This window comes from Globicephala melas, chromosome 1 (genome assembly GCF_963455315.2).
Source record: "Globicephala melas chromosome 1, mGloMel1.2, whole genome shotgun sequence".
NCBI lineage: Eukaryota > Metazoa > Chordata > Mammalia > Artiodactyla > Delphinidae > Globicephala > Globicephala melas.
In genome coordinates, this window is record NC_083314.1 from 183863782 (window position 1) to 183889411 (window position 25630).

Sequence of the window (25630 nt, forward strand, 5' to 3'; positions counted from 1 at the left end):
GCGATGAGAAGCCCGCGCACCGCAACAAGGAGTAGCCCCTGCTCTCCGCAACTAGAGAAAAGCCTGTGCGCGGCAACAAGGACCCAACGCGGCCAAAAATAAAATGTAAATAAATAAATAAATTTATAAAAAAATAAGGACGTCCTTTTCTATACACACAATTCTGTTATCATACTTAAGATTATAAGAATTTCATTGTCAAGTTTTCCCATTTCCCCTCATATGTCCATTATAGCTGTGTTTTGCTCTGACATCCAGTCCAGGCCCATGTATTACCTGTAATCATGTGTTCAGTCTCTTTTCATTGAGACTTGTCCCCTGCATTCTTTGTCCAGTGTTGGTGCCTGTTTGAAGAGACTGAGCGAGTTGCAGAATGTCCCACATTCCGTGTGTCTGATTGTTTCCTCACCTGGTTGTCTACCTCGTTCGTCTTCAGTAGTTCTCGTCCACTGGGGGAAGGGCTGAGGGCTCCGTCCCATCCTGGATTTGGTGCGAACTCTTCATCGTTGAGGCCGCGTGCTGCCCGTGCATCCCATCGGAGGCGCCGAGGTCAGGCCGTGTCACCGTGCGGGTGTCAGTGTGAGCACTTGGTAGGGGCACCCGCCCAGGTGTCTCCAGTGGGAAGAGGTAGGCGCTGCCCCCTTTGCACTTGGAAGACTTCTTGGGGCTGTTCTTGGGCTTCGTGTGAATATCTGACCCCTACAGCCCTTCACCTACTGTCCTAACATCCGTGGCTGTACTTTGCCCGGATCAGCTATTTAAATGGAGCTTTCAAGATGGTATTTCTTCTAATGCTATCATTTGGTCTCCCTTTATGAGCTGGCATTCTTCTATAGAAAGAGACTTTCTCTCATCTACCAGGAGTGAACTACATATATGTTCTCCAAAAAAGGCAGAACACATGTTAAATACTTTCCTTTTAATTTCTAATTTTCAGAGTAAGAACTTACTGTAATAGTTACTCTAATAGTGACAGTTCAGGTTTTGTGTATCCTAGCTCTTTGTTTCGTCTTTGGCCAGCTGTAGCCCTTCGGGTTGGCCTGAGTCTGTTGACACGCTCTGGTTGGACTTTGGGCGGTTCCTCCCTTTCTGGAGCAAAGGTGTCCAGCCTCGCCTTGTGCTTTTTCTGCCTCAGATCCAGTCACCCGTTTCTCCCGGGAGCCTGGCCCCGCACCGGGAGTGCTTTCTAAAGATCACGATCCGGGCACTTTTTTTTTTTTTTTTTTTTTTTGTGGTACGCAGGCCTCTCACTGTTCTGGCCTCTCCCATTGCGGAGCACAGGCTCCGGACGCGCAGGCTCAGCGGCCATGGCTCACGGGCCCAGCCGCTCTGCGGCATGTGGGACCTTCCTGGACCGGGGCACGAACCCGTGTCCCCTGCATCGGCAGGCAGCCTCTCAACCGCTGCGCCACCAGGGAAGCCCATCAATCCGGGCACTTTTGATCGGGGTCTCAACTGCTTCTAGGCCTTTCCCTGGGCAGAGCTGGGGCATGTATATTAAAACATGAGTTCACCTTGATATTTCTAACTTAAATTTAGAGGTTTTTCCCTAAAATATTTTATCTGTATCTCTTTCCTCTTAAACCGAAAATCGTGTTTCCCGATAATATATTTACTTATTTACTTTCCCTTATAATTTACACAATGTATTTTCAAACTTATACCGCTGGTTTGAATACTAACGATACATGGCTGACAAAAGTTCAGGTTTCTTTGTGTTCTTCTGGTCTTGGGTTGTGTCCCACCGAGGATGTAGCGTGAGTGAGTGTGGCCCAAAGCCCTTGTGTTCATTCTTTTCTCTATGGTATGTTGCCTATTGGATGTTCAGTCGAGTTTGTTGGTTTCAGTTTGTTTTCAGTTTCATCTTTGCCTTCTTTCCTTTCTGATTGGAATATTTACGTAGCCCCAAACATAAAACCGTAGCTGAATGAGCGCTCAAGGCTCCCTTCGACCCTCGCCCCTCTAGACAGCCCCCACCTGCTCACCGGCCTGGGGGTGACCAGGTTTCTAGCTTCCGGCTTAAGCAAATATTTACGTTTTTATTTTTTTCTTATTCAGTAGGTGGCATACCAAATACACGTTTTCACTGTGCTATTTTCAGTTAACTTTCCATCCCGAGTTCCACTCCATGTGGAAACCGTCTGCATTGTTTTTACAGCTACATCGTCCTACATTGGGTGCATGTTCTGTGGTTTATTTAACCATCATCCTACTGATGGAGGTTTGGGTCTTTCCAGCGTTCTGCTATTTCAGGTAATGCAGCAATGAGTAACCTTGTGTTTCTCGTGTTTTCTGTGTATGGAGGTGTGTTTTAGGGCAGATTGCTGGCAGTGGGATTATAGGATAAAAGGCTTCAGTGGTGTTGATAGACGGCACCACCTCCTCTCTGTTAGCCTGAGATCTTTTGGCCTCCTCCTCCGCAAATAGGTTGTTACATTCTGATTGATGTGAGATAGATCTTAGTGAAGTTTTAATGTGCATTTCTCTTGTAATGAGTGAAGTTGAGCATCTTTTGTCTTTGTCTGCAAACTTCTATTCATATCTTTTTCCATTTCTCTATCAGATTTTTCATCTATTTTGTCCTCTGTTTTGGGAACTGTGTTAGGAAGATTAGCTGTTGCCTGTGATATACATTGCAAATATGCTTCCTACTTTGTCGCTTGTCTTTTTGCTTTGCTGAGGATGGGTTTTGCTGTGTAAAGGTGTTACTTTCGTGTAGTCTAATGTGTCAGTCTTTTATTGCTTCTAGATTCTTGAGTCACAGATGCAAAGGCTTTCTCTTCCCCTAGCTCAGCAAGAGATGCGTGCGTGGTTTCTCCTAGGATTTACCGGTTTCATTTTTTACGTTTAGATTTCTGATCTCTATGTAGTTTATCCTGCTGTGTGAGGGCAGACTTGGATCAGTTTTATCTTTTTCCAAATGTCTATCCAGCTGACCCAGTACTATTTATTAAAACGTTTGTCTTTTTCCCCAGTGACTTGAGATCCACCCTTATCAGATAGCAAACTTTTTTGTATTACTTGGGTGTCATTCTGGATTTTCTGGCTTGTTCCACTAGACTAGAGGTTGGCAAATGGATTTCTGTTAAGGGCCAGATCATAAATATTTTGGACTTTCTGGGTTCACATACGATCTCTCTGTAATCATTTTCTTCTTTTTTTGACTTTTGTTTTTCACAACCCTTAGAAAATGTAAAAGCCATTCTTAGCTCTCAGCTGGGTTGGCCTGTGGGCTATAGTTCATGAGACTGTCTGTCTACACACGAAGGTCGCGCTCTTTGATCAGAGATGTTATGCTATTCTTTTTTGCACCGTTCTCCAGACATTCTTGCTGGTTTAGTTTTCTATGTGAACTTGTTAGGCTCTATCTGGGGTTCTGGAGAAGTTCACAGATGAACGAGAGGGGAACTGCCCTTGAAGGATAGGAGGGGACCTGCCCAGGAACAGGGATGTCTTCCCATCTGCTCATTTCTGCTTCCCTGTCTTCTGAAGGCACATAAGTGTACCTTAAATAGGTTTCGCTATTTTCTTGTTTTTTAATCAGATTTTGCATTTCCCTTTATTATTACCCCCCTTCTGCTTTCTTTTTGGTGTTCTCTACTGTTATTTTCCTAATTTGTTTGAGTTGCTTCATTCATTTATTTTAATTCTTTTGTTCTGGTTGATATAAAGTATTGAAGGCTATGAATTTTCCTTTGATTATTGCTTTATGTTTTGGTGATTCTGATAAGTAGTATTTTCATTATTATTATTCTAAAAAATCTGTTTTGATCGTGTTTTCCATTTGACACAGAAATATTTAAGAATAAGTGAATTGTTTTGAAAAATTTTTTCCAATTTCTAGTTTGTTGGATTGTGATCAGAGAATATTATTTGTAATATTTCTACTTTAAGGAACGTATTTAGGTTTTCTTTGTGGTGAAATAGACAGTAAATTTTTATTAATGTTCCAAATATGCTTGAAAAGATATATTCTCTGTTATTGGGGTACCATGTTGTATGTGTATGCATACACTCTGCCTTATGGACTAGCTGGTCTGGTCTTCTGTATCCTTACTTATTTATGGTCCACTTGACCTGCCTTGAAAGGAAAGCGGTTGTTTGGTCTCCACTGTCATTGTGTTTTCATCTGTTTCTTCTTGCGTCTCTGGATTTCTGCTTTGTTATTTGGTGCATAGATACTCCAAGCTGTTACGCATTCATCACGCGTTGTAGACTGTAGTGTTATTAAGTGTTTGTCATCAGAGGAGTCGTGGCTACCTTCACGGAGCAGGAGGTGTTTGTCATGAAGGAGGGGTGGAGATTGAGAAGAGGGGTGGGGGAGGACAGTCCAGCTGGAGGCAGAGCATCTGCCAGACCTGGCCGTGGCGGTGGGGCAGGACTGAGGCACAGCAGGGACCCCAGCTGGGCTGGGCGGTGTCTGTGAAGGGGTGAGGGAGGTAAGCTGGGGAGCCTGGGCAGACCCTGTAGGGTGGTACCACTACGCCCAGGAGTCAGTGGTCAGCACCACTGCAGGTTTTTGAGTGGGATGGAGACGACACAGAATTCCTTTTGTGGACGCTTTGGCAGTGCCATGGGATGGACTGTGGGGGGTCTGGACCTCAGGGAAGGCCACCGAGGAGTCAGTTGTCTTAGCCATACAGGAGCAAAGGGGTACGAGCCTACAGTGGGGAGGAATTGGGAGGGTCCAGCATGAGGGGCCTTGGACTGTGCCCAGACCAGGATGGCCCCCGTGTGCGACACTCAGCACACTGTCAGCTCTGGGCTCAAAGTGTCTCCCCGAGACCGTGAGCTCCATCAGGGCAGGGACCCTGTCCATCCTGTTCTGCCACACGACCCCACACAGGGCCCGGAACATTTGCCGCGTGTGAATTAATGGTCGTATTGAGGGGACCCGGCAGCTGACGGGATGTGGTGGTGATGGAGCCCAGCCAGGGCATCGGGAGGACGCGGTACTGGGCGGCACTCTGGGGTGACGCAAGGGGGAGCTGGCTGGGGAGGAAGACGCGGGGTCCAGCTGGGACCTACTGCATTCAGGCGCGAGTGCAAGTCCGGGTGGAGGCTCTGTGGGACTGGAGGTGTTGGGGGTGAGTGTGCAGGGCGCCCAGGGAAGGGTGTTTGCGGGTGTCATTTGGGGGTCGCCCCACACGGTCACGTCCGTGTGCACCTGGAGCCGTTGGTCTGAGCCACATCAGAGGCCGGTGCCGCCGCTGCCCCTTCCTTGCAGCCCAGCGGGACCCAGCAGGTGGGCGCTGCCGTCGGTGCTGTGAGCTCGGCCTTCCTCATTCCCTGGTCCTCATTCCAGTCCTCACTGCGCCTGGGTGAGCCGGGCTCACGGTGGGTGTCGGGGGACTGATCAGGTGCCGCAGGCCACTTACTTCTCAGACCTGGCCGTTGGGGGCCGGGGTGGCGTGTGACCTTGGCCGAGCCCTGTGACTCGGGACACTGGGGCCTGGCCTGCCGTGTGCAGCGTCACTCCAGCCCCTCCTGTGGTCTCTGTGCTGCTGCTGCCTGCCCCTCCATCCTGGAGGGCGCTTCTGTCAGCGCTCCAGCCATGGCGGGAGCCAGGACCCCGCCGGTCCTTGCTCTGTATCCCCTGGGCCCACCGGACGCCCTCCCCCTGTGCCCCGAGCTGGGTCCCGTCCGGACCTGCTTCACTCCTCCTGCCGACCGCATTGTCCTGGCCTTGAGGACAGCGGAGAGGGCGCCGTGTGGGCACCCACGGGGCGAGGGTCTCAGCCTGCCCGGGGCCGCTTGGGCTGCCGAGCTAACGTCCGCCTTCCTCCCTGTGGTTAGCGTTCTGCTCAGCGGGGCCACGTAAATACTGTTATGTTATTGACGGAAAGGGCGGAAATGTTGTTCTCAGTGTGTTTCCCCTGCATTGCTGTCCCTGCACTTTAACTAATGGTGACTTCAATGGCATCTTTGCCAATTTAGGATTAATGGTGATGCCACTCCGCAAAGGTGAAGGCGGGGGCCGCAGTCCGGCTCCTGTCTCGTAGTGATAAGCCTGGCACCAGGAGCGACCTTGGAGAGGCCTGTGCTTCTGTGGGGCTCCTGGGCACGTTGGGGGCGGGAGGCATCGGGGTGACCTAGGCACCGTGTGCTGAGCTCCGTCTCAGTTTGAGCTCTCCATGCGCCTGTGTGTGAATACCCTGGTTTCTAAAAAATTTTATTGGAGTAGAGTTGATTTACAGTGTTGTGTTAATTTCTGCTGTACAGCAAAGTGATTCAGTTGTACATATATACATTCTTTTTCATATTCTTTTCCATTATGGTTTGTCACAGGATATTGACTATAGTTCCCTGTGCTATACACTAGGACCTTGTTGTTTATCTATTCTGTATATAATAGTTTGCATCTGCTAACCCCAAACTCCCACTCCGTCCCTCTCCCACCCTCGTCCCCCTTGACAACCACAAAGTCTGTTCTCTGTGTCTGTGAGCCTGTTTCTGTTTTGAAGATAAGTTCACTGGTGTCATATTTTAGATTCCACATTTGAGTGATATTATATGATATTTGTCTTTCTCTGTCTGACTTACTTCACTTAGTATGATAATCTCTAGGTCCATCCGTGTTGCTGCAAATGGCATCATTTCATTCTTTTTTTATGGCTGAGTAGTATTCCACTGTGTATATGTACCGCATCTTCTTTATCTGGTGACCACCCGGTTTTGACAGAAGATGTAGACAGCATTTCTCCCTAAATCCTGTGCGCCCAGAGTCATACTCCCTGGCCGGCCCGTCGGGGCATCTGTCCTTATCCAGCATAGACTGTTTCACTAGGACTTGGTAAAAACCATCAGTCTTATTTGGGGAGGAGCTTATTGTATACATTGGAAAGAAATGTAGTCTTCTGAACACCACTCTTCATGTTGTTAATTTAGATATTTTATAATGTTTTGATTAATGTATTTATTAAGCTGTAACTCTGACAGAAGCGGAAATTAGTCATCATGACCAGAGCAGAAACTCCTCCAAGTGTAAAGGTGATAAATGATTCCAATTACTTCTGGGCGCATTTGGGGCCTCTTTGCACAGGGTCTCCGGGCTTTCAGCTGAAGTACCTGGTGGGCCCTGGATTCCTGAGACCCGGGGAGCAGCGCTGGTTCGCCCGCTACCTGGCCATGCAGACCCTGCAGATCGACATCTGGGACGGAGACTCCCTGCTTCTCGTCGGATCCGCCGCCGTTCAGATGAAGGTAACGTCTCCCCGCGGTCCTTTCTGTGAGGTCTGTCGCCCAGCAGTGTGGGCCATCGTCCAGCACTGGGCATTGTCCAGGGGCCTGGCTTCTTGGTTCACAAATTCAAGGCACTGCCGAGTCCTCTCCTTCCCCAAAGGAAAGGATGTTCACAGAGTCTAAACTCGATCATGCTAGGGTACATCCGCCCAGTTATCAGTTCCTCCTGTGAACCGACCCACCAGGCGACGTCACCTCTGCTCCCTTGACGGTGAGGATGGATGTTTCCTGAGAGCAGCTCGGGATCAGGCTTGTTCACCAAGAGCCTGGCTGGTCCATCAGAGGTGTGCCCTCAGGACGGAGGACAGGATGAATGAATGATGGGGTGGGAAAATGTTTCCTGATGCCTGTTCTCAGTTCCCTGAATTGTGCTTCTCCAATTCTGACTAGAATCAGAAGCTAATTTGTTTTCTAACTGTGCTTCCCATTCTCCTCATATTCTAAAACTGAAGTCCATGCATTAATTCAATTTTCTTCCCAGAGTTTCTCCCCAAACCTTCCCTTTCGTGTGACCAGGACCCCAGAGGGTCAACGTGGGGTCACATGGCGGCCTCTGGGCCAGGCACTGGGCTACATCCACTTGCCGACATGCTGTCCCGAGAGTTTTCCTCCCTGCCTTGAGGTGGACAGGGGAGAGCTGCAGCTCTGGAATCTCTGGAATCTCTCTGACCTTCATTCACTTTTCCTTCGTCCCACACAGCTATTTCCCTCTGGACTCCAGCCACGGGCCCCCTTGGTTTCCCTTCCTGAGCCTTGCACGGCTGGTCACTGAGGCCTGCAGATCTGGTCCCGTCCCCCCTTGCCCCTCAGCACCCCAGCCCACGAGGATCTCGTGGCTCCTGTGCCGCAGCGGCCCCGGTCCCGTGCCCCCCATCCTCTGGGGGCTGCCTGCTCCTCTGTCCCTCCCTTCCTCTGGTGGCTGACCCGGGCTGTAACTGTCCCATCCACCGGGGCTCGGGGCCCTTCCCTGAGGGGCTGAGGCCCTCAGGACAGTGGAGGGAGCCGGGGGGCAGTGTGCAAAGAGCATGGGGCGGGGTCACAGCTGGTGAGGACTCAGCAGGTGTTGGCTGGTGTTCTCATTCCTCAGGCCCCCCAAGGTCGTCACGGATATGGCCCGTCTGTCTCCTACACTGGCCAGTGATGTCATGGAGGGTGGGAATGGGATGGCCGCTGACCCCTCCCCAGCACAGTCCTAGGCCACCGTGGGTAGGGCATGGCTGAGAATGGATGAATAGAAGGAGTGAGGGAGGGGTGAGGTGAAAGGCAGGAGGGGCGGGGCGGGGCGAGGCGAGGGGAGGGAGGGGCGAGCGAAGCGCGTGGAGGGGTTATTTGATCTCATCCTCCACGAAGAGCCCCTTCCACAAGTGCTGTCAGGTTTACTGACACAGAATTGGTTTAAATAAAATGGAATTTTACTTTCTAAAAATAAGCAAGTCTTCACTTTAACATCTATGTAGAGAAGATGGAAGATTTGTGTAAGTCCAGGTCCTGAGCTGTCAACGTGCTTACATGGCCTTCTGTGGATAGTTCCTGCGTTTCCAGACGCATCACAGCTCGTCGCACTGTCCCCCGTTGTTGGACATTTAAGCGCCTTGTCCTGGTGGACACACTGCAGGGAACATCCTGGGGTCATGTTGGCTCACCCCTGCAGCTCATTTCCTGAGCGGTGACAGCGCCAGCATCGTTGGGGTCTCGCGGTGGTCGCTGCCGGGGCCTGGTTGCACCCCCGCTCTGCTGCGGTGTCCTCGGCCCGGCCCTGGGACTGCTGCCCTGATCCCCGTGTGCAGGATGAAGCCGAAGCCCCTGGTCTTGCTGGGACCAGGCTTTCAGCCCAGGTCTGACTCCATCACCTTCTCCCCAGATGAGAACGCCCTAAAGCCACGTTTCCAAGTCACGGGTGCACCAATACGGAGCCTCGGGCAGGGGGCCCAGGGGCCCGGCACGGCGCTCTTCCCGGAAGATGACCAAGGCGCCTGCTTTCCCACCCTTTACAGAGTGGGGAAAAAACCTCTGCAGTTTCCTGGGTGAGACGCGATGCCCTGTTTTTATTGGCATCACTGCTCCTGGGGCAGCCGGGCGTCGCTCCTTGCCTTGACTGGCCGCCCCCTGGAGGGGTCTTCACCCCGTCTGGCTGCCGGGGCTCCTGGCCCGTGAACGTGTTGGCGTTATGTGGACAAGCGCTGCTGCGCAAGCAGGGTCTCCGGAGCTGGAAGCCCCAGACCCGCTCAGGAGGGATCTGGTCTGGGCGTGTCCGCCCCAGAGACAGGCAGAGGACAAGTGCTGGAGGGACAGGGCCAGAATTCCAGAAGCAGGACCTGAACCTGGCCCCGCGCTTCCATTTACGCGTGACGGTCAAGAGGCCTGGTGACGTGCCCGGGCCTCGCAGCAGAAGGGGCCCAGCCCTCCCTCCCGGCCAGCCCCACTCGCTCTTGGGCTCAGGAGGGTTCTGAAGGGTTAAACTTGATTAGCAGAGAAGAGTGGGGTCAGAAAGGACCCTCTTGACCCAGCTCCGTCTGCCCCGCGGCCCCTCCTCGCACCTGCTGCCTGCCTTTCTGCCACACTGAAGCCCCCTGTGTCCCGCCCGGGCCTGGCGTGCCCTCCCCCTGCCTGGAGGCACACCTTCATCCTGAGGGGCCCAGTGGAGGCTCCTTGGGGCTCCCGCTGACGCGGAGCTGGGCTTCCTCAGCATCCCCCCTTGTTCTGTGCCGTGTTCTCATCCTCTCCGTGTGGAGGGGGCTCCACGCAGGTGGCTGCCAGGCCCCCTTGTGCATCCCTGGGGTTTGCTCAGTGGGTGAATCGGGATGCACTTTGTTAATAAGGATTTGGGGGAAAGACCCGACAGCAGGGACTTGGGTTTTCGGAAGCAGATAGCCCCTGCCTCGGCCGCCCTCCGACCGGTCCTTTCTCCTCCACAGCACCTCCTCCGCCAAGGGCGCCCAGCCGTTCAGGTCTCGCATGAGCTTGAGGTCGTGGCGACAGAGCACGAACAGGACACCATGGTGGTGAGTGGAGACGTGACTAGGTTTGGCTGCGTCAAGCCCATCAACGTCCACACGGTGGTGAAGGGCCGGCTGCACCTGACCTTGGCTAACGTGGGTAAGAGTCCCTGGCAGCTTTGCCCTTGTTCCTGGGTGGCTACTCTTCTTCCCATTTGGGGCATGAGCCCCCTCAGGACAGGGGTCACATCGTGGGCATCAGCACTCAGTAGGAATTCAGAAGAGCTCTCATTAGCTGACTACTAAGTATGCCCTTGACCGCTGAGCGTCTGCCCTTGACCACTGAGCACCTTCTCTTGACCACTGAACAAATGTCCTTTACCACTGAGCATCTGCCCTTGACCGCTGAGCATCTTCCCTTGACCACCGAGCATCTGCCCTTGACCACTGAGCATCTGTTCTTGACCTCTGAGCCTTCCCCTGACCACTGAGCCTTCCCCTGACCTCTGAGCCTTCCCTGGCACCAGTTGTTTGGTGTTCCTGATTTCTGGTCGGGGTTTGGTATTATTAGCTGTCTCCATCTTGCCCACATTTTATTTCTGGTACTATCCATGGGGCATCGCTGTGACAATCCTCAAATAAGATGACTGGTTTCGGGAGAGAGTTTCATCTGGAGTTTCAGCTCATAGCACTGCCTCATTGTGGAGGAGAGAAGAGAGAACTTTTCCTAAACTTCCGCACCACACAGCTTGGGAACAGAGGGGCAGAGGGATGTGCTTGTTCAGAGCCGAGCACCTTGACCTTAAGTCAGATGGTGTCCCAAGAGCTGCTCGTCAGAGACACCGAGGAAAGCCCCAGTCCTCCTCCCTTGTGGGCAGGGGGCTGGGGCTGGGTGTGGCTGGGATGGTTCTGCCTGGACATTCTGGGGGCTCCACTGAGGACCCTGATGGGACAGGGGACATTAGGCCGGGCATAGCTGCCTGTGCCCGCCTCAGGGCAGAGGCCAGTGTGAGCCCTCGTGGGGCTAGTGACAAGCCCACTCCATCCCCCTCGAGGGGACTGAGGAAGGATTGAAAGCGGGACAACACCAAGCCGTCTGAGGTTTCTGGACTCAAACCTCTCTGTCGTTTTATTGGGGAATTTTCCATTCCTTACAACCCAGCCTGATTTTAGACCTTGAGCCCCATGGGCCCTTTCCACCTGTGCCGACAGCATGGGGCAGGCGGGGCTGGGACGGAACAGCAGGCGTGAGCGCAGAGCTCATTAAGCCAGGTCTCAGGCTTCTGCTCCCTTGTTTACAAATGTAGGATCCCGGGCAGCCTCGAAAACAGACAATATGGAAACGGCAAAACTCAATTAGGTTCTGGAGAAATAAATGAGCTGTGTGTGAGAAGCAGGCATTATTCAAAAGCTCCTACGACTGAGGGGAGTTGCTAGAAGCATTCTGCTTCCAAGATTGTGTTGGTTATTTTTATTTTTAATTCACCAGCCCACAAATGTGCAGTGACTCCAGGTTTTAAAATCTTATCTTCAGAAGAAAGATTAGCTCCATTATGCGTTATCTTAAATTGTCATTTTCATACGTTGCCTGCAAGAGAGAGATAAGCTCGCGGGAAGGGGCCTGAGATACCCAGACGGGGAGGCTGTGAGGCAGAGGACCGGTGCTGCGCGCAGCGCACTTGTACGACGTGGCAGCACTGTGCTTTCCTCTGTACATTCTGCAGTTCTTGAACAAAAAAAAAGTGTCGTGGCTTTTGTTTCTTTTTAAAACCGGTTGTTCTGCAGCGAGTGGCAGGCGCGGGCCAGCAGGTGGGGTGATGCTGTGCAGGCCTTCAGGGTGACAGAGGCAGGGTCGGCGCCTGCCCGGATGGGGCCCTGCCTCTGCATTCACAGCCGCAGCCAAGTGCGAGGCCGCGGATCCGGGCATCTGTCACCCACGCCCAGGTCTCCTGGGACTCTTTCTGTGGGAGAGGCCGTCCTCGTGCTTGTGCTTGGCGGCTCCTCGGCTCAGGCGAGCTTTTTTTTTTTTTTTTTTTTTGCTGTACGTGGGCCTCTCACTGCTGTGGCCTCTTCCTGTTGCGGAGCACAGGCCCCGGATGCACAGGCTCAGCGGCCATGGCTCACGGGATCCTCCCGGACCGGGGCACGATCCCGTGTCCCCTGCATCGGCAGGCGGACTCTCAACCACTGCGCCACCAGGGCAGCCCTCAGGCGAGCTTTTTGATGCTGTCTCTTTGCCAGCCTCTTCTGAGGCTTTACGGGGTCATTCATCGTGTAGAGATCCCAAGAGCACCTTTCCTTTCTTTGACCCCGTGATCCTGGCTGTGTGTGTGACCACGGCTCCCCTGGGAGCTCCGCTGCCACTGTATCTGCAGGTCTCCCGTGGGGCCTTCCTGGGGGGAGCAGGCTGCCCTGACCCCCGGCTCACGGTCAGATACCGGGGCTCTCAGGGTGTCTCCCCCGGGCGTGTTTGGGCACAGACGTTTGCAGAAGGGCACAAAGGCCTTGGAACAGCACGACACTCGAGGGCCTGACAGGAGAGTCTGCGACCATCCCAGAGCCTGGGGCCGGGCCCCCCGGAGACCTGCCCTGAGCATCTCGAGCCCCAACTCGTGGTGGGAAAGCAGACTGCTGCTCAGACAGAGGAGAGTGTGGACCTGGAGAGCAGGGAGCTCGAAGGAAACGTGCCTCTGCCCACCCGCCGTTTCTCTGCTGCAAAACGAACTCCAGCCTGAGAGTGGAAAGTGGGATGTGGGCGGGGATCCGGGCGAGTGTCATCGACTCTGTGCTGGTATTTATGTCTCGTGCGGGGTGGGGGGTGTTTTTCGTTCAGGTCACTTGTGTGAACGGAGAGTGGGGAGTCCCAGCTCACTGCCACCTTCCAGGTCACGGGTCATCTCGAATGACGGAGCCACCGGCTTCTCGGGAGGTGGCCTTCTCACGCACGGGGCTCCCAGACGTGAGTGGAGAGACCGAGGGGCCTACGGGTGGAGGCTGGGGGTTGTGCTCGGGGAGGTGGGCGGGCGGTGGGGCAGAGCGAGAGGCGGGGGGCTGCGTGTGCGTGTGTGCATGTACGTGTGTGCGTGTGCAGGAGCACACGCGTGCGCCTGTGTCGTGGGGCCCTGCCCTCTGGATCTGGGGGCCCGAGCCGTGGCTCCGCCTCCGGCTCAGTGACCTGAAGGCCACGTCGAGTCACCACGTTCGTCAGCCCAGCGCTCTCTAGGCTGGGCCCTGGGGAAGCCGCCGGTGTTACTTGGTGGAGATTACAGTCCTAGGAGTGGCATTTGTTTTCCGGTAGCTGCTTCTCCCCAGGGGAAGGGGACGGGAGGAAAAGGTCGGGATGAACATAGGCTGTTTTTTAAAAACTAATTTGAAACTCCCCATGTTGGGGAGAAGAGAAGCTTGGGAGATAAACACCTGGGCTTGTGAAAATATCGCATAACGCGGAAGTTTTTCCGTCCCCTTTCAAATGACCCCCCAGACCTGAATGTAAAATACTTGCCATTGGAATGAAAGTGGGAGGTGCCCTTTGAGGAGCAGCCCCCAGAGGTTGCAGGTCATCTCATGTGCATCGGAAACTGCCATGAGCGTCTTGTGTTGACGGCCCTTGACTTTGTTGGTCTTGAACCTGTGCCCTGGGTGGGAATTCCAGAGCTGCGGGGGGCAGGACTGGGAGGCCTTTGCTGCCATTTTGGAAGGTCTCCAGAATCCCACGAGTGCCCTGAAACTCCAGCCCAAACTTTATGGGTCCTCATACGTCTTCCCCGGGAGAGTGGCCCGGGTACATTCAGATGCTCAAAGGGGTCCACGCTGCGTGAGCCCGGCAGGCTGAGAGTCTGTTCCGGACCAGCTTCCTCATTTTAATGTTGAAAAAACTGAGACACAGAGGTCAGGTGACATGGCCGGTTGTGTGGTTAAGGGTCGTGAACTTGGATTAGAATCTGGATTTCCTGCTTTGGGGCCAGTGCCTCCCCATCCCCAGCTGGTCCCTTTGGCCACCAAGAGGATGGATGGAGAGCACGGAGCAGGGAGTGCCTCTCATCTCCACCCCCACCCCCCACCCAGGGACAGGTACGAGAGGATTTGTGAAACCCACGGCCTGGGGCCCGGCAGGTCGGGGGCTTCTCTGGGCAGCGCGGGGAGTTGTGACAGTGAGGGTTTGCTGAGGGATCCAGAGCCTCTGGAGTCATCAGTCTTCCAATCCCTATTTTGGTCAAAACCAGAGGGCCGGGCACTCCACCAGAAGCCATGTCTCCACCCCCCGGGCAAGGTTCCGGAAGCAGGAAGTTGTGCCGAGTTTCGCAAGATGCTTCCTGGCTTCAGCAGTGTGGTCCCACACGGTCCCATCACCCCCACGGTCGGGGTGATGCAGTCTGAACACACAAGCCAGTTGATCACCTCCCACCCTGGCCCCTCCCCTCGGGACCGGGGGCCTCGGGCTGCTTGAGCCCGATCCAGGTTGGCGCTTCCGTTCCCATGGAGCTGGACCCCAGACACACGAAAAGTGCTCTTTTGGGGTGACCACTTGAGACATCTGCACCATCTCATGGCACCCGAAGAACCTGGAAGTAGCATTTGTTTACGTGTGATGGCAGGAGAGGTGGCGAGTGAGGGGAAGCTGCTTCACCACCACGTGGAGCGCATCAGCAGGAGGCAGAGATACTCGAGGACGGGGAGTAGGGTCCAGCCGGCGGAGTTCAGGCTTGCGGTCACTTCCCGTGGCTCTGGGGGTGCCCGAAGGAAGGACAAGGTGCTAAGTTGGGGCGCTCCCTCTCACCTGCCGCCTGTGCTGGGTTTACTGATTGTCCGGGAATCTCACGTGCCAGCTTGTGACGTGGCAGGTGCCACGTGTGCACGCCAGTGGCACAGCCAGTGGTGGGAGGGAGAAAATAGCTCTCCTGCCTGCCGGGGCCTGGCCTATCGTGGCTTCTGTCTGTCGGCTACACAGCTTTCCTGTGGGTCTAGGCTTCGAGTAGAGCCCCCGAAGGAGATGGTGCTCTAGGGGCCCAGCCAGCCAGAGGCAGCCGGGTGCAGAGAGGAGAAGCTCTGGGCTCCACCCACGCCGGCTGGCCCGAGGCCTCAGGGCACAGCTCACGGGAGCCCCCGATTCCTGATCTGAGCTCGGGCCTCCTGATGACCCGCACCCAGCGGGGGTTTGAGGACCTGACAGGACAGCGTGCCTGAGAGCCTGGACGGTGTGCTGGGCATCGGGGGTGCTCGCTGGGGGGGCTGGAGGGGAGCAGGGGCGCGGTCCTGGGCGAGGGCGTCTGGGGAATCCTGAGAGCCTGAGCTTCTGCAACGCTGGCCTTTGCCCTAGCAGACCCCCTAGTGGGCACTAATACATTTGTATCTAAGCACAGAGACAGAATCCCTTCTATGTGAGAGGCTGGTAAGGGGGGGATGCCGTGGAGGGCAGGTGCGTCATTTCCACCTTTACCAGCCTCTGAGGGTTTATGAAAAGCTTGAGGCTTGGCTCTGGAGGGCGTGGAGCCGTGGCTGCTTAGAGAACAGAAACCTTTAACCTCTGGCCCTGCCTTTGAACCTTCCAGCAGTGAAAAATGTGGTCCAAGCGCAGAAGCTGGCCGACGTGGACAGTGAGCTGGCCGCCCTGCTCTTCACGCCCCCGTGGCAGGGGACGCGGTGGCCCCAGGGCGCCGGCCGTGAGGGGGACGCCGTGCGCAGGCGCAAGCTGGAGCGCATGAGGGCTGTGCGCCTGCGGGAGCGCGGAGCGGAGCCTGGCCGCTGCGGACCCGGCGCGCTGGTGAGGCTCGGCCCCCGTCCTCGGGAACACTGCGGGAGCAGCCCCGTCCCCGCCCCTCCCCTTGCCTGCGGGCTCTCATCTTCCTGCCGCGTCCTGGTTACAGAGCATGAGACCCGACCTCTCAGCCACCAAGGGAAGTTTTCAGGCCAGAATTACCGGCGCGCTTTGGATAAAAGCTGACTTCTGGGCTCCCCTCCATTGGTTGGGGGGAGTGTCCTTGGAGCCTGGGCTTTTAAGAAAGCTCCGACGGGGATCCTGAGGGCGCCCAGGTTTGGGGAGCAGAGCCATGACAACTTCTACATCACGGGATGTCAGAGTGATCGATCTGGCCAGAATTCCCACCTTAGACTAAAAATCTAAGTAAGACCCTAAGAAATGGCTGTTTACGGGATAGGGAAGCCACAGGGGCCTTCGGATCCTTTCCATTGAGGCAGGTGGGTGTCTGAACAGACGCCGTCCTTCTCAGGGGCCAGGCCTGTGCCCATGGCCTGGCAGACACAGGCAGTGGCCGGCCCTCCCCTGGGGCTCACAGAGGTAGGCAAGGACCCACCCTCAGGGGGGCCGTGGAGGGAGGGAGACAGAAATAAACCAACAGGCAAAAGACCATTCAGGGGGCTTCCCTGGTGGCGCAGTGGTTGAGAGTCCACCTGCCGATGCAGGGGACGTGGGTTCGTGCCCCGGTCCGGGAAGATCCCACATGCCGCGGAGCAGCTGGGCCTGTGAGCCATGGCCGCGGAGGCCAGACAGCCGGCTGGGCGAGCGGGTCCCTGGCAGAGGGCGGCAGAGTCTTGCTGGCCGAGGAGCAGCGCTGTGGCTGTGAGGACGCCTTGAGGGGAGGCCGGCCGTAGGCTGGGCTTGGGGCAGGCCTCCTCCCCGGCCACGGTGCACCCAGGCTGCTCCCTCCTGTGCAGCCTCTGAGGCTCCGCCAGCTGTCACCTGGGGGGGACACAGGCGGTTCCCGCGTCCGGGTGGTTGGGCCCCGCACACGGCAAGTCCTCGGTCCGACAGCTGCCGGTGCATCGTTGTTATTATGATTAATTTGGCTAGTTTCCTCTTATTTGATATGTTCTTTTTAATTTATTTATTTTTGTCTGCGTTGGGTCTTCGTTGCTGCGTGCGGGCTTTCTCTAGTTGAAAGCAGGGGCTACTCTTCGTTGCGGTGCGCGGGCTTCTCATTGCGGTGGCTTCTCTTGTTGCGGAGCATGGGCTCTAGGCGTGCGGGCTTCAGTAGTTGTGGCACACAGGCTCAGTAATTGTGGCTCGCGGGCTCTAGAGCGCAGCAGGCTCAGTAGTGTGGCGCACGGGCTTAGTTGCTCTGCGGCATGTGGGATCTTCCCAGACCAGGGGTCGAACCCACGTCCCCTTCATTGGCGGGCAGATTCTTAACCACTGCGCCACCAGGGAAGCCCTGATATGTTCTAATAGAGAAATTAACAGCTCAGAACCCTCATTTTGAATACAGCCGTGAGCTTGGAAGTGATTGGATTTCCAAATACAAGAAAAATTTCCACTAAATTGTAATGATTTCCTGGGTTCGTAGCGCTGGAGAATTTTGAGGTGAAGGTAACTTGATGTATCAGATATGCGGTAGTCTCTCTCCCTTCCAGAGCTTTTTAGCCTTCTTTGAAGAAGGGATGGGAGTTCTACGAAATCAGTGGGTCCTTGGGAAGAGAGTCGACAGGAGCCATGCCCCGGCTGGCCCTGCACACGCCTGATGAGGGTGTGGAACCGTGTGTGACCTCTTGTGCGGCGGGGAGGCTGAGGGCAGCTGGGGTGCAGCTCTCTCTCCCTGATGGTCAGATTTGAGGGAGGCTGAGGCTCTCAGGGTTTCCTGGGGGCGGTGGTGAGCCTGGGGCCAGGAGCACAGAGTGTGGGGCTGACAGGCCTGCTTTGGAGTCCCTGCGGTGCCCTGGGACAGTCACAGCACAGAGTGTGGGGCTGACGCCTGCCTTGGAGTCCCTGCGGTGCCCTGGGACAGTCACAGCCTCCCTGTGAGGGTCACCCGGCTCAACCTGTGTGCAGTGCTCGGGACGGCGGCTGCCCTAGCGACAGCGCTCAGTCCCTGCGTCCTCTCTCCTCTGCGTACCCTCTACAGGGACACCCCAGCAGCTCCGGGATTGCCCCTCACGCTAGCAAATTGGTGGCACTAGTCCCATGTTCCGTGTTGTCAAAACGTGCCAAGTGCCATGGAAGAGAGGACTTTACTTTCCAGAAATGCCAGCACTTGGCCCACGGGTCTCCCTGCCCATCCCTGGACCTGTCACGGGACCACAGTGCGAACTGCTGCCTCTTGGGGTCTGAGTGGTCCAATACGTGTCATCGCCTCTGCCTGCATGGGTTTTGAATTAAGAAAGAAGACAGGTCTATGGCAAAAAGAGACCAAAACATCAGCTCTGTTTCACTGGTGGCTCTAGTCATCGGGGAAGCTGTTGCTGGAGGGTTGGCTCGCGTCTGTGCGAGGCTGAGCCTGCGGTTAACGGCAGCCTCACGCAGTCTGGGTCATGCCAGGTGACCCCACAGGTGGATTCTTCTTTCCAGCCTTTCCACCTGGCCAGGGGCTGTGTGGGCACCTGATGCCCTGGGGCCACACTGGCTCGGCCTGTGGCTTTTACCCACCAGGCCTGCGGAAAACCAGGGAGTGGCCGTTACGGTGCCTGCCCAGGTGGTCAGTCTGACGGGCCAGTCCTGTGCTCACCTCCATGTGGCCTGTCCCCTAGAGCCCTCGTCCCAGGGCAATACAGGTTGTGTCCTTGGCAGGTCAGAACAACCCGCTGTCTCAAGTCGAGGTTGAAAAGCCGAGCTCTGTCTCTCACCCTAAATTACATCTGGCCGTGCTGCCCAGCCCAGCCTGGTAGAGACTCCATCCCGCTGAGAAGCTCTGATCATAAAATGCCCACGTAGGGAGGCCTCAGATGTCAACATGACCACCCTCCCGGTTTTAAATCCCCAGGGAGAAACTAAAGGCCCAGCTTCAATTCCCCTGCTGGGGAAAGGCCAAAGTTTTGGATACTGGAAAGTCAGTCTCCAAAACAATTTAAGTGAGAGGTCAGGTTTGGTCCTCACCTTCTGAGTTAGAGTCCGAAGGCCTTCAGATGCCTGGGCCTCGTTGGTTTTGGAGGCCCTCAGCGCCCAGCTGCCTCCCTAGCACGTGGGCATACGCCTTCTAGGTCTCGGGCTTGCAAAGCAGCCTCCGACGGGCCTCGCTTTTTACTGCAAGGCACCCGAGAAAGATAAGCCTGTCCCCAGCCTCTAGAACACATGTGGGGTGGCCAAGCCCATTGAAACATAAGGCATTGGAAGAAGGAGGTGGATGAAGGACCCACGCTGAGCCCACCAAGGCAGCGTGCCTGGGTCTGGACCCTGGCCCAGCTTGCGGTCAGTCAGGCCCGGCCACAGCCCCTCCTGGGGACTCTGCTTGCAGACGGGACTCCCGCTGTCACACTGGAGGCCTGGCCAGTGAGCTGGTCACCCGCCTTAGTTTGGGGACCATTCTTTCCTCTTTTATTGGTAGCTTCTGCTCTTAATTCCCAGTGTGCCCAGGTGGGTGGTTGGAGTCTCGGGGGCATGTGGGCAGAGCCCTCCTTCCACGGGTGCATCACCTGTGGGCAGAGGGAAGCCGGGGTGCTGCAGATGGGTGGCCCCATTCCCTGTCCCCCGGAGCTGTAGGTGGCCATTCCCAGCTGACCCCGTGTCGGTGGTGGAGGGGTGGTGATTCCAAGGAGATGTGGTGTTTGGGGCAGGTGGGGAAGGGGCCAGGGAACAGCCCCCAAGCAGCAGGGCGCCCCGGGACCGTGGCCTTACTTCGGCCCCTGTGTCCGCAGGCCCAGCAGAGCATCCGTGCCCAGCACACTCGGGACCTGCAGCTCATCGCCGCCTACCGGGAGCGCACCAAGGCCGAGAGCATTGCCAGCGCGCTGAGCATGGCCATCACCACGCGGCACACCATCCGTGCCACGCTGGGCGCCGCCGAGTTCTTCGAATTCGCTCTCAGGAACCCCGACAACACGCAGCACACCGTGACCATCTCGATCGACAGCGCTGAGCTCAGGTGGGAGGGCGGGGCGCCCCCTCGGGCCCCCAGCCCCGCCCGAAAGCCGAGCTGGTCTCGCCCTCACGGGTCCTGGGACCGACTGGGAAGGACATTGTGCCCAGCGCCGTCTCCCCTCCCTCCAGCCTCATCCTGGACGGTCAGGAGTGGCGGTACTTCAAAGAGCTGTTCGGCCTGCACACGCCCCTGGAGGAGGACATGTTCCACCCGCGGGGCAGCCTGGCCCCCCAGCTCTTCCTACGCCCCCGGGAGATGGTCCACATCCCCTTCAAGTTCCAGACCTTCTCTGCGGGTCCGCGGGCCTCGGCGCAGGTGGGGAAGGCCATTCTTCCCGTGCCGAGGGGGCTGGCTGGGCACCGGGGAAGCCCCTTTGCCAAGTAACCTGGGAGATGGGGGCCTCCTCCCGTGCGGTGGGAGGGTTAGCCTTCGGCCGTCCCCCGCCCCACCTGCCTCTCCACACGTCCTGGCACCTACGCTGTGCCCAGTGGCCTCGTGGTTCACCTGGGCTCAGGAGAGGCTGGACCACCTCCTCTTCAGTCTCTTTGCTAAATTGGTAGAAGAGCCTTTCTTAAACCTCAGAAGAGCTAGTGTTTTCTGAACTCCCCAGTTACTACTGTTTGCCCACTTCTCACGTAGCGTTTGCTCCCCGACGTGAACCGCAGAGACTCTGGGGTTTCACGTCAGGGCGCGAGCAAGCACGTGCTTTGCTAGGGCGGACGCGGCGTGCGCGTTTCTTCCTGACCTTGTGAGGTCAGCTCTGTAGGGCAGGGGTCATCACTGAGACGGGCGTGAGAGGCTCACAGGTTTCAGTGCAGGCTCTTTGGATGCACTTTTGGGGCAAGAGGTCATCAGGACCGTGGTGAAGGTGTCAGACCTCTGGCTTCGGGTGGAGCTGGGTTACGGGACCTGACCACCCCCCCCCCCCACCCCCCCGCCACAGCTCACACGGCCTCCGCTTCCTCTTTGGGGCTGTGAGCCGGTTAATAACAGCAGCCGCCTGGGGTTCACTCTGAGCGTAAACGAGACCCCGGAACCCTGGGCCCAGGGCGGCGGCCGTTCCTACAGGCGGAGGCCCCACTGGTAGGAAGACTTGCCTGTCACCCAGCCCCATCTCATGACCTGGGGGCTCCCTGGTTTCTCACAGGCCTCTGCTGAGCTGAGACTCGAGAAGGACACGGACGCTGGGTCATCTCGTAAGTCCAGCACGATGCCCACGAAACACGCCAAGGTAGGGGGGTAGACCGCCCATCCAATGTTCCCAGGTCTTGCAGTGCCAGCCAGGGCTCTTGTGAGAGCACCAGGTGAAGTGCATCATGGGTTCTGCTGCTTGTTACTAATGGTAAACAGGACTCAGTCCCATTGCCACCTCAGGGCGGCTCGTTGGCAGGGCACTCTTTTCAACCCCCTGCCTGCCGATGGGATGTCCTTAGGGGAGGTTGGGACACTGTCGTTTTGTAGGAATTTCTGAAGTTTTCTTGTTGTTGTTTGTTTGGTAGACAGATGCCTTTTATAGGAGGTTGAAAGTAAAAACAGAAACACTTTTACGCCCGCCGCCCCCACCCTCACCCAGGGACAGATTCGGTGCAGTTGCAGACTGAGGACCTGGCAGCCCTGTGTCCACAGCCCCGTCCTTGGGGGAGATTGGCTGGGTTTTATTTAAATGTGGAGCCGCAGCGATGCCTTTGTCTAAAGGATGTGTCGGCTCTTTATTTAGGGCCATAAATTAAATCTGAGAGGCTAATACGTTTTTCCTTACATGAGTTTGGAGTTTTAAAACAAATCCCAGATATCTTATTCAGCGTGTATCTCTAACAGATAAGGACTTAAAAAAAAAGAACAAAAACCTGGCTATGTGACATCACTGCCCCCAAATTAGTAACAGATCCTCAGGACGGCCCGATGTCCAGTCCGTGCTGGTCACTCATCTTATCACGGTCGGTCTGTGGGAGTTGGGGCCTGCTGTCCTCAATGCTCTGTCTGTGGAGACGCTGGGCGTGGGCCGGCCTCCGTGGGCCGACCACGGCTTCACGTGCAGAGGCCACGGTGGGTGGCTGTTCATGGTGGCTGACGTGTCCGCTAAGGGTCCACTGCCCACATCCGTTATCCCACCAGGTGGAAAGCGGTGAAATCCTCTCACTGTTCTTGTACTTACTAGCTGTGACTCTTCTATAAACAAGAGCTTTCCCCATCAGCCGTTTGGTTACCCTGAATATATTGATACTTAATACCGGAAGGTCAGGATAAATGTTGGGTTCTTTCCCTTTATTTATCAATTGTAAAAATAATGAGTCGTGCCCTGGGAACATCCAAAGATGGTCAGTTTTTTGGGGGTCTTATTATGAACTCGTGGTTTTATATTTGCTGTGTGGCAGGCACTGGGCTGTAAAACTGTCCTCTCTCTGGCCACGGCCATACCTTTCAAGTCAGCGCCTGTCTTTTTTTTTTAAACAGCTCTTTATTTTGAAATGTTCTCAAACTTAGACAAAAGTTAAAAGAATAGTGCAAAGAGTTCTCATGAATTATTTACCCAGATTTCCCAGTTGTTGACATTTTATATTTGCCTTATCATTCTGTGTCTATATTTATCCTTATTTTTTTCTGAACAATTTGAGAATAAGTTATGGACGAACTTCCCCATTGTTCCATGAAATTTAGAGCTCCTGTGTCCTGAAAATAAGGACACTCTGCTCCATAACCACAGTAGAACCGGGGAAATCAGGAAATTGGCACTGATACAATCTCATCACAGACCCCGCTTGCACTTTACCAAATATCCCAACGCTGGATCCCTCACCCGCCCAGGGTCCCGCGCTGCATCCGGTGGTCCCGCCCTAGCTTTCCTTGCCTCTCACAGCCTCGGTACTTTTGAAGTGCACAGGTCATTTCTGCCACCTGCCGCTCAGTCTGGGTTTGTCTGGTGTTTGCTCGTCGGTGGGTTCAGGCCGTGCATTCAGGGCAGGAAAAGCACAGACGTTTTGCTGTGTTCTTCTCAGAACCTCTTATTGGGAGAGACACAATGTTGATTTGCCCTATTACCAGTGATGTTAATTTAACTCTCTTACTTGGTTAAGATGGTGTCTGCCAGGCTCCTTCAAGGTAAAATTAATTAAGAAATATTTTATAGTTGATAATTAGTAATGGGGAAGTATTTTTTCAGGAGATACTCAGGCTCTGTAAATGTCCTGCTTCTCATTCAGCTTCTGCTGCTAGTTTTAATATCCACGATGCTTCTTTCTTTTTTAAACCGAAGTGTAGTTGATTTACAATGTCGTGCCAGTCTCTGCTGTACAGCAAAGTGACCCAGTTATACACAGGGACATTCTTTTTAAAATTTCTTCACTGATGATTCTTGCACGATGGTTGCCCATTGGTGACTTGCAGATTTCGTCATTCCTTCCATGTTCTAAGTGAGGCAGCCCTTTGCCTTCATCCGTTCATTCCTGAAATTTGTTTGTCGGCATTATGGACCATGAATTCCTGTTTCATTCAGTGGCTTGTAATTTGTTCCTGTCTGTCTTTGTTTTGCTGCTCATCTTGTCCCTGGTTCACCGGCGGCTTTGGCTTCAAGCTGGCCCCTCTGTCCTTTTGACGTGTCCCTGTCATTCTTGGAGCACTTCCTTCGTGCCTGGCGCCCAAGATGTTCCAGAGTCGTCTTCCATTTTCCTGCCCCATTTCTGGAATCAGCCGTTTATCTAAGGCTTCTTTTAGTGGAGAGCGGTGTTTAGAAACCGAAGTCTGGGTACTGAGAGGGCTCATTACGACTGGGGTGCCCTTGCTTCCGGTCCTTCGAGCAGAGAGAGCTGAGGAGTGTATGTCTGTGTGTGTGTGTGTGTGTGTCTGTGTGCACGACAGCTAAATAAATGGTCGGTCATTGTGGAGCTGAAGTCCCAGCGTAGCGGTGAAATTCCGGCAGGAGTGTCAGGGCACAGCTGCGGGGGATGAGGGTGCAGTGGTGGGGCTCGCCTCCCAGCAGATGTGGGAAGAGACGCGCGGGGCAGTGGCTTTCAGGTGATGGTCCAAGAAGGCAGAACCGACACTGTGGGTCGCTTAAAGACCCAAAGAGGGGAGAATGGTGAAGAAAAACGGGGGGGACGGTGATCACGAGTTCAGGAGGGGCTCCCTGGGGCGGACGGGCAGGATGGTGAGGACGCAGAGGCTGAGCAGTGTGCACCGTGTGCCTGTTCCAAGCCCACGTGGCCTCGTGGGTGGCTGCCCAGTTATAATTTGTCCTGTTACACATCTAAAAGATTTCATAATAAAACCCACCAAAGTGGAAGAGTGTCCTTTCCCACGTGGAAGGTTTGTCTGGGCGCCCGAGCTTGGCGCCAACCGACGTGGGAAGGGGGTTGGCTGTGTGCCGCCCTCTGTCCTGGGCCCTGAGAGCTCACTGGGCTGGCCGAGTCCTGGAATAAAGACACCGGCTGCATCGTGTTCCCAATTAGGACCTGTATTAGACAAATAAATCTTTTTAGTAAGTAACTTTTTTTTTAAAGGAAGTTTGTATTTCTGGCCCTTTGGGTTTAAGCACAGCCCCCTTTTACCGTCTGGGGGACATGCTCTGCTCCCACCCATGAGGACCTGGTGAGGTTAGTATCCAGATGCTTGCAGAACGACTTCCCAGCCTGCAGGCAGCGGGTGCGTCGGTGGGGGACTTGGGGCCGCAGACCTTTCTCGCTGGTCTTCTTGGCACGTCCCTCCCCTCCGGGAAGTGGCAGGAGTGGCAGCCGTGCGTGGTCTGAGCATGTGGACCCTGTGTTGGGCCAGTCCTCGCAGGTGGGCACCTGCGGCTGCAGACCCCGTGCATCTGACCACGCCTGTCCTTCCCACTTCGTGGGCGTGAGCGGACCCCATGGGGACCCCTGTCCCTGTCCGTCCGGGGAGGCGCCGTGCACGCAGCTGCCCACAGCCCTCGTGCGGGTCCTGATGCTGCACCGCCTGCTCTCCTGGCAGGTCCTGTTCTGCGCAGGCAACGGCAAGCCCCTCGCTGTGCTCTGCCTGACCGTGGAGCTGCAGCCGCACGTGGTGGACCAGGTCTTCCGCTTCTACCACCCAGAGCTCACCTTCCTGAAGAAGGCCATCCGCCTGCTGCCCTGGCACACGCTTCCAGGCAGGTCCCGCTGTCCCCACGGCTGGCATTTGGCAGGTTCAACAGGTGGAAAAGGTGACAAGTGGTGTCCTTACATCATCCTGCGATGCTCTTTAACAACACAGGGTACAGCTGTAAATTCTGCCACTTGCCTCAGTCGTTTGATTGTTTGACATGGTGACCTTCTCACTTCCTCTGAGATGACAGGCGCCCTTGGCAGGCTGATTGCATTCTGAAATCCACAGCCCTGGGAAGGTTGCCTGGCCTCTGGCGTCAGGCTCTGCTCTGCCCTCGGTCCTGGGCCTGGAGAGCTCTCCGGGCTCCCCTGCACCTGCTGATTCATTGCCAGCCGGTGCCTTTAGAACACATCCGAGCCGTTTACACCTGGCACTGGCTCCATGGCACCCCGCTTCCTTTTGGTTGGTCTCTTGGGGTGAGTCCCCGGGGAGGCGGCTCGGAACGGAAGGGCCAGTGTCCACGCAGGCAGCAGTGTCCATCCCCCAGCAGGTTTCGTGGAACACCTGTGATGGCCCAGGCTTTCGGGAAAAGACATTTGT

The 25630-nt window shown here is 55.4% G+C and overlaps 1 protein-coding gene across 14 annotated transcripts in view; it reads left to right on the forward strand.

The window, feature by feature from the left end:
• NPHP4 (nephrocystin 4) overlaps positions 1 to 25630 on the forward strand; it is a 137268-nt gene that overhangs the window by 107351 nt on the left and 4287 nt on the right. For 11 of the 14 annotated variants that reach the window (XM_060283853.2, XM_060283850.1, XM_030880399.2 and 8 more), the window contains 8 exons: positions 7043 to 7203; positions 10158 to 10338; positions 13012 to 13137; positions 15728 to 15939; positions 19761 to 19987; positions 20113 to 20299; positions 21132 to 21215; positions 24938 to 25094. In XM_060283853.2, the coding sequence (XP_060139836.1) occupies positions 7043 to 7203; positions 10158 to 10338; positions 13012 to 13137; positions 15728 to 15939; positions 19761 to 19987; positions 20113 to 20299; positions 21132 to 21215; positions 24938 to 25094 (1335 nt within the window). The remainder of the gene's footprint in view (positions 1 to 7042; positions 7204 to 10157; positions 10339 to 13011; positions 13138 to 15727; positions 15940 to 19760; positions 19988 to 20112; positions 20300 to 21131; positions 21216 to 24937; positions 25095 to 25630) is intronic. The other 3 variants (XM_060283861.1, XM_030880406.2, XR_004044365.2) reach the window with 2 other exon arrangements.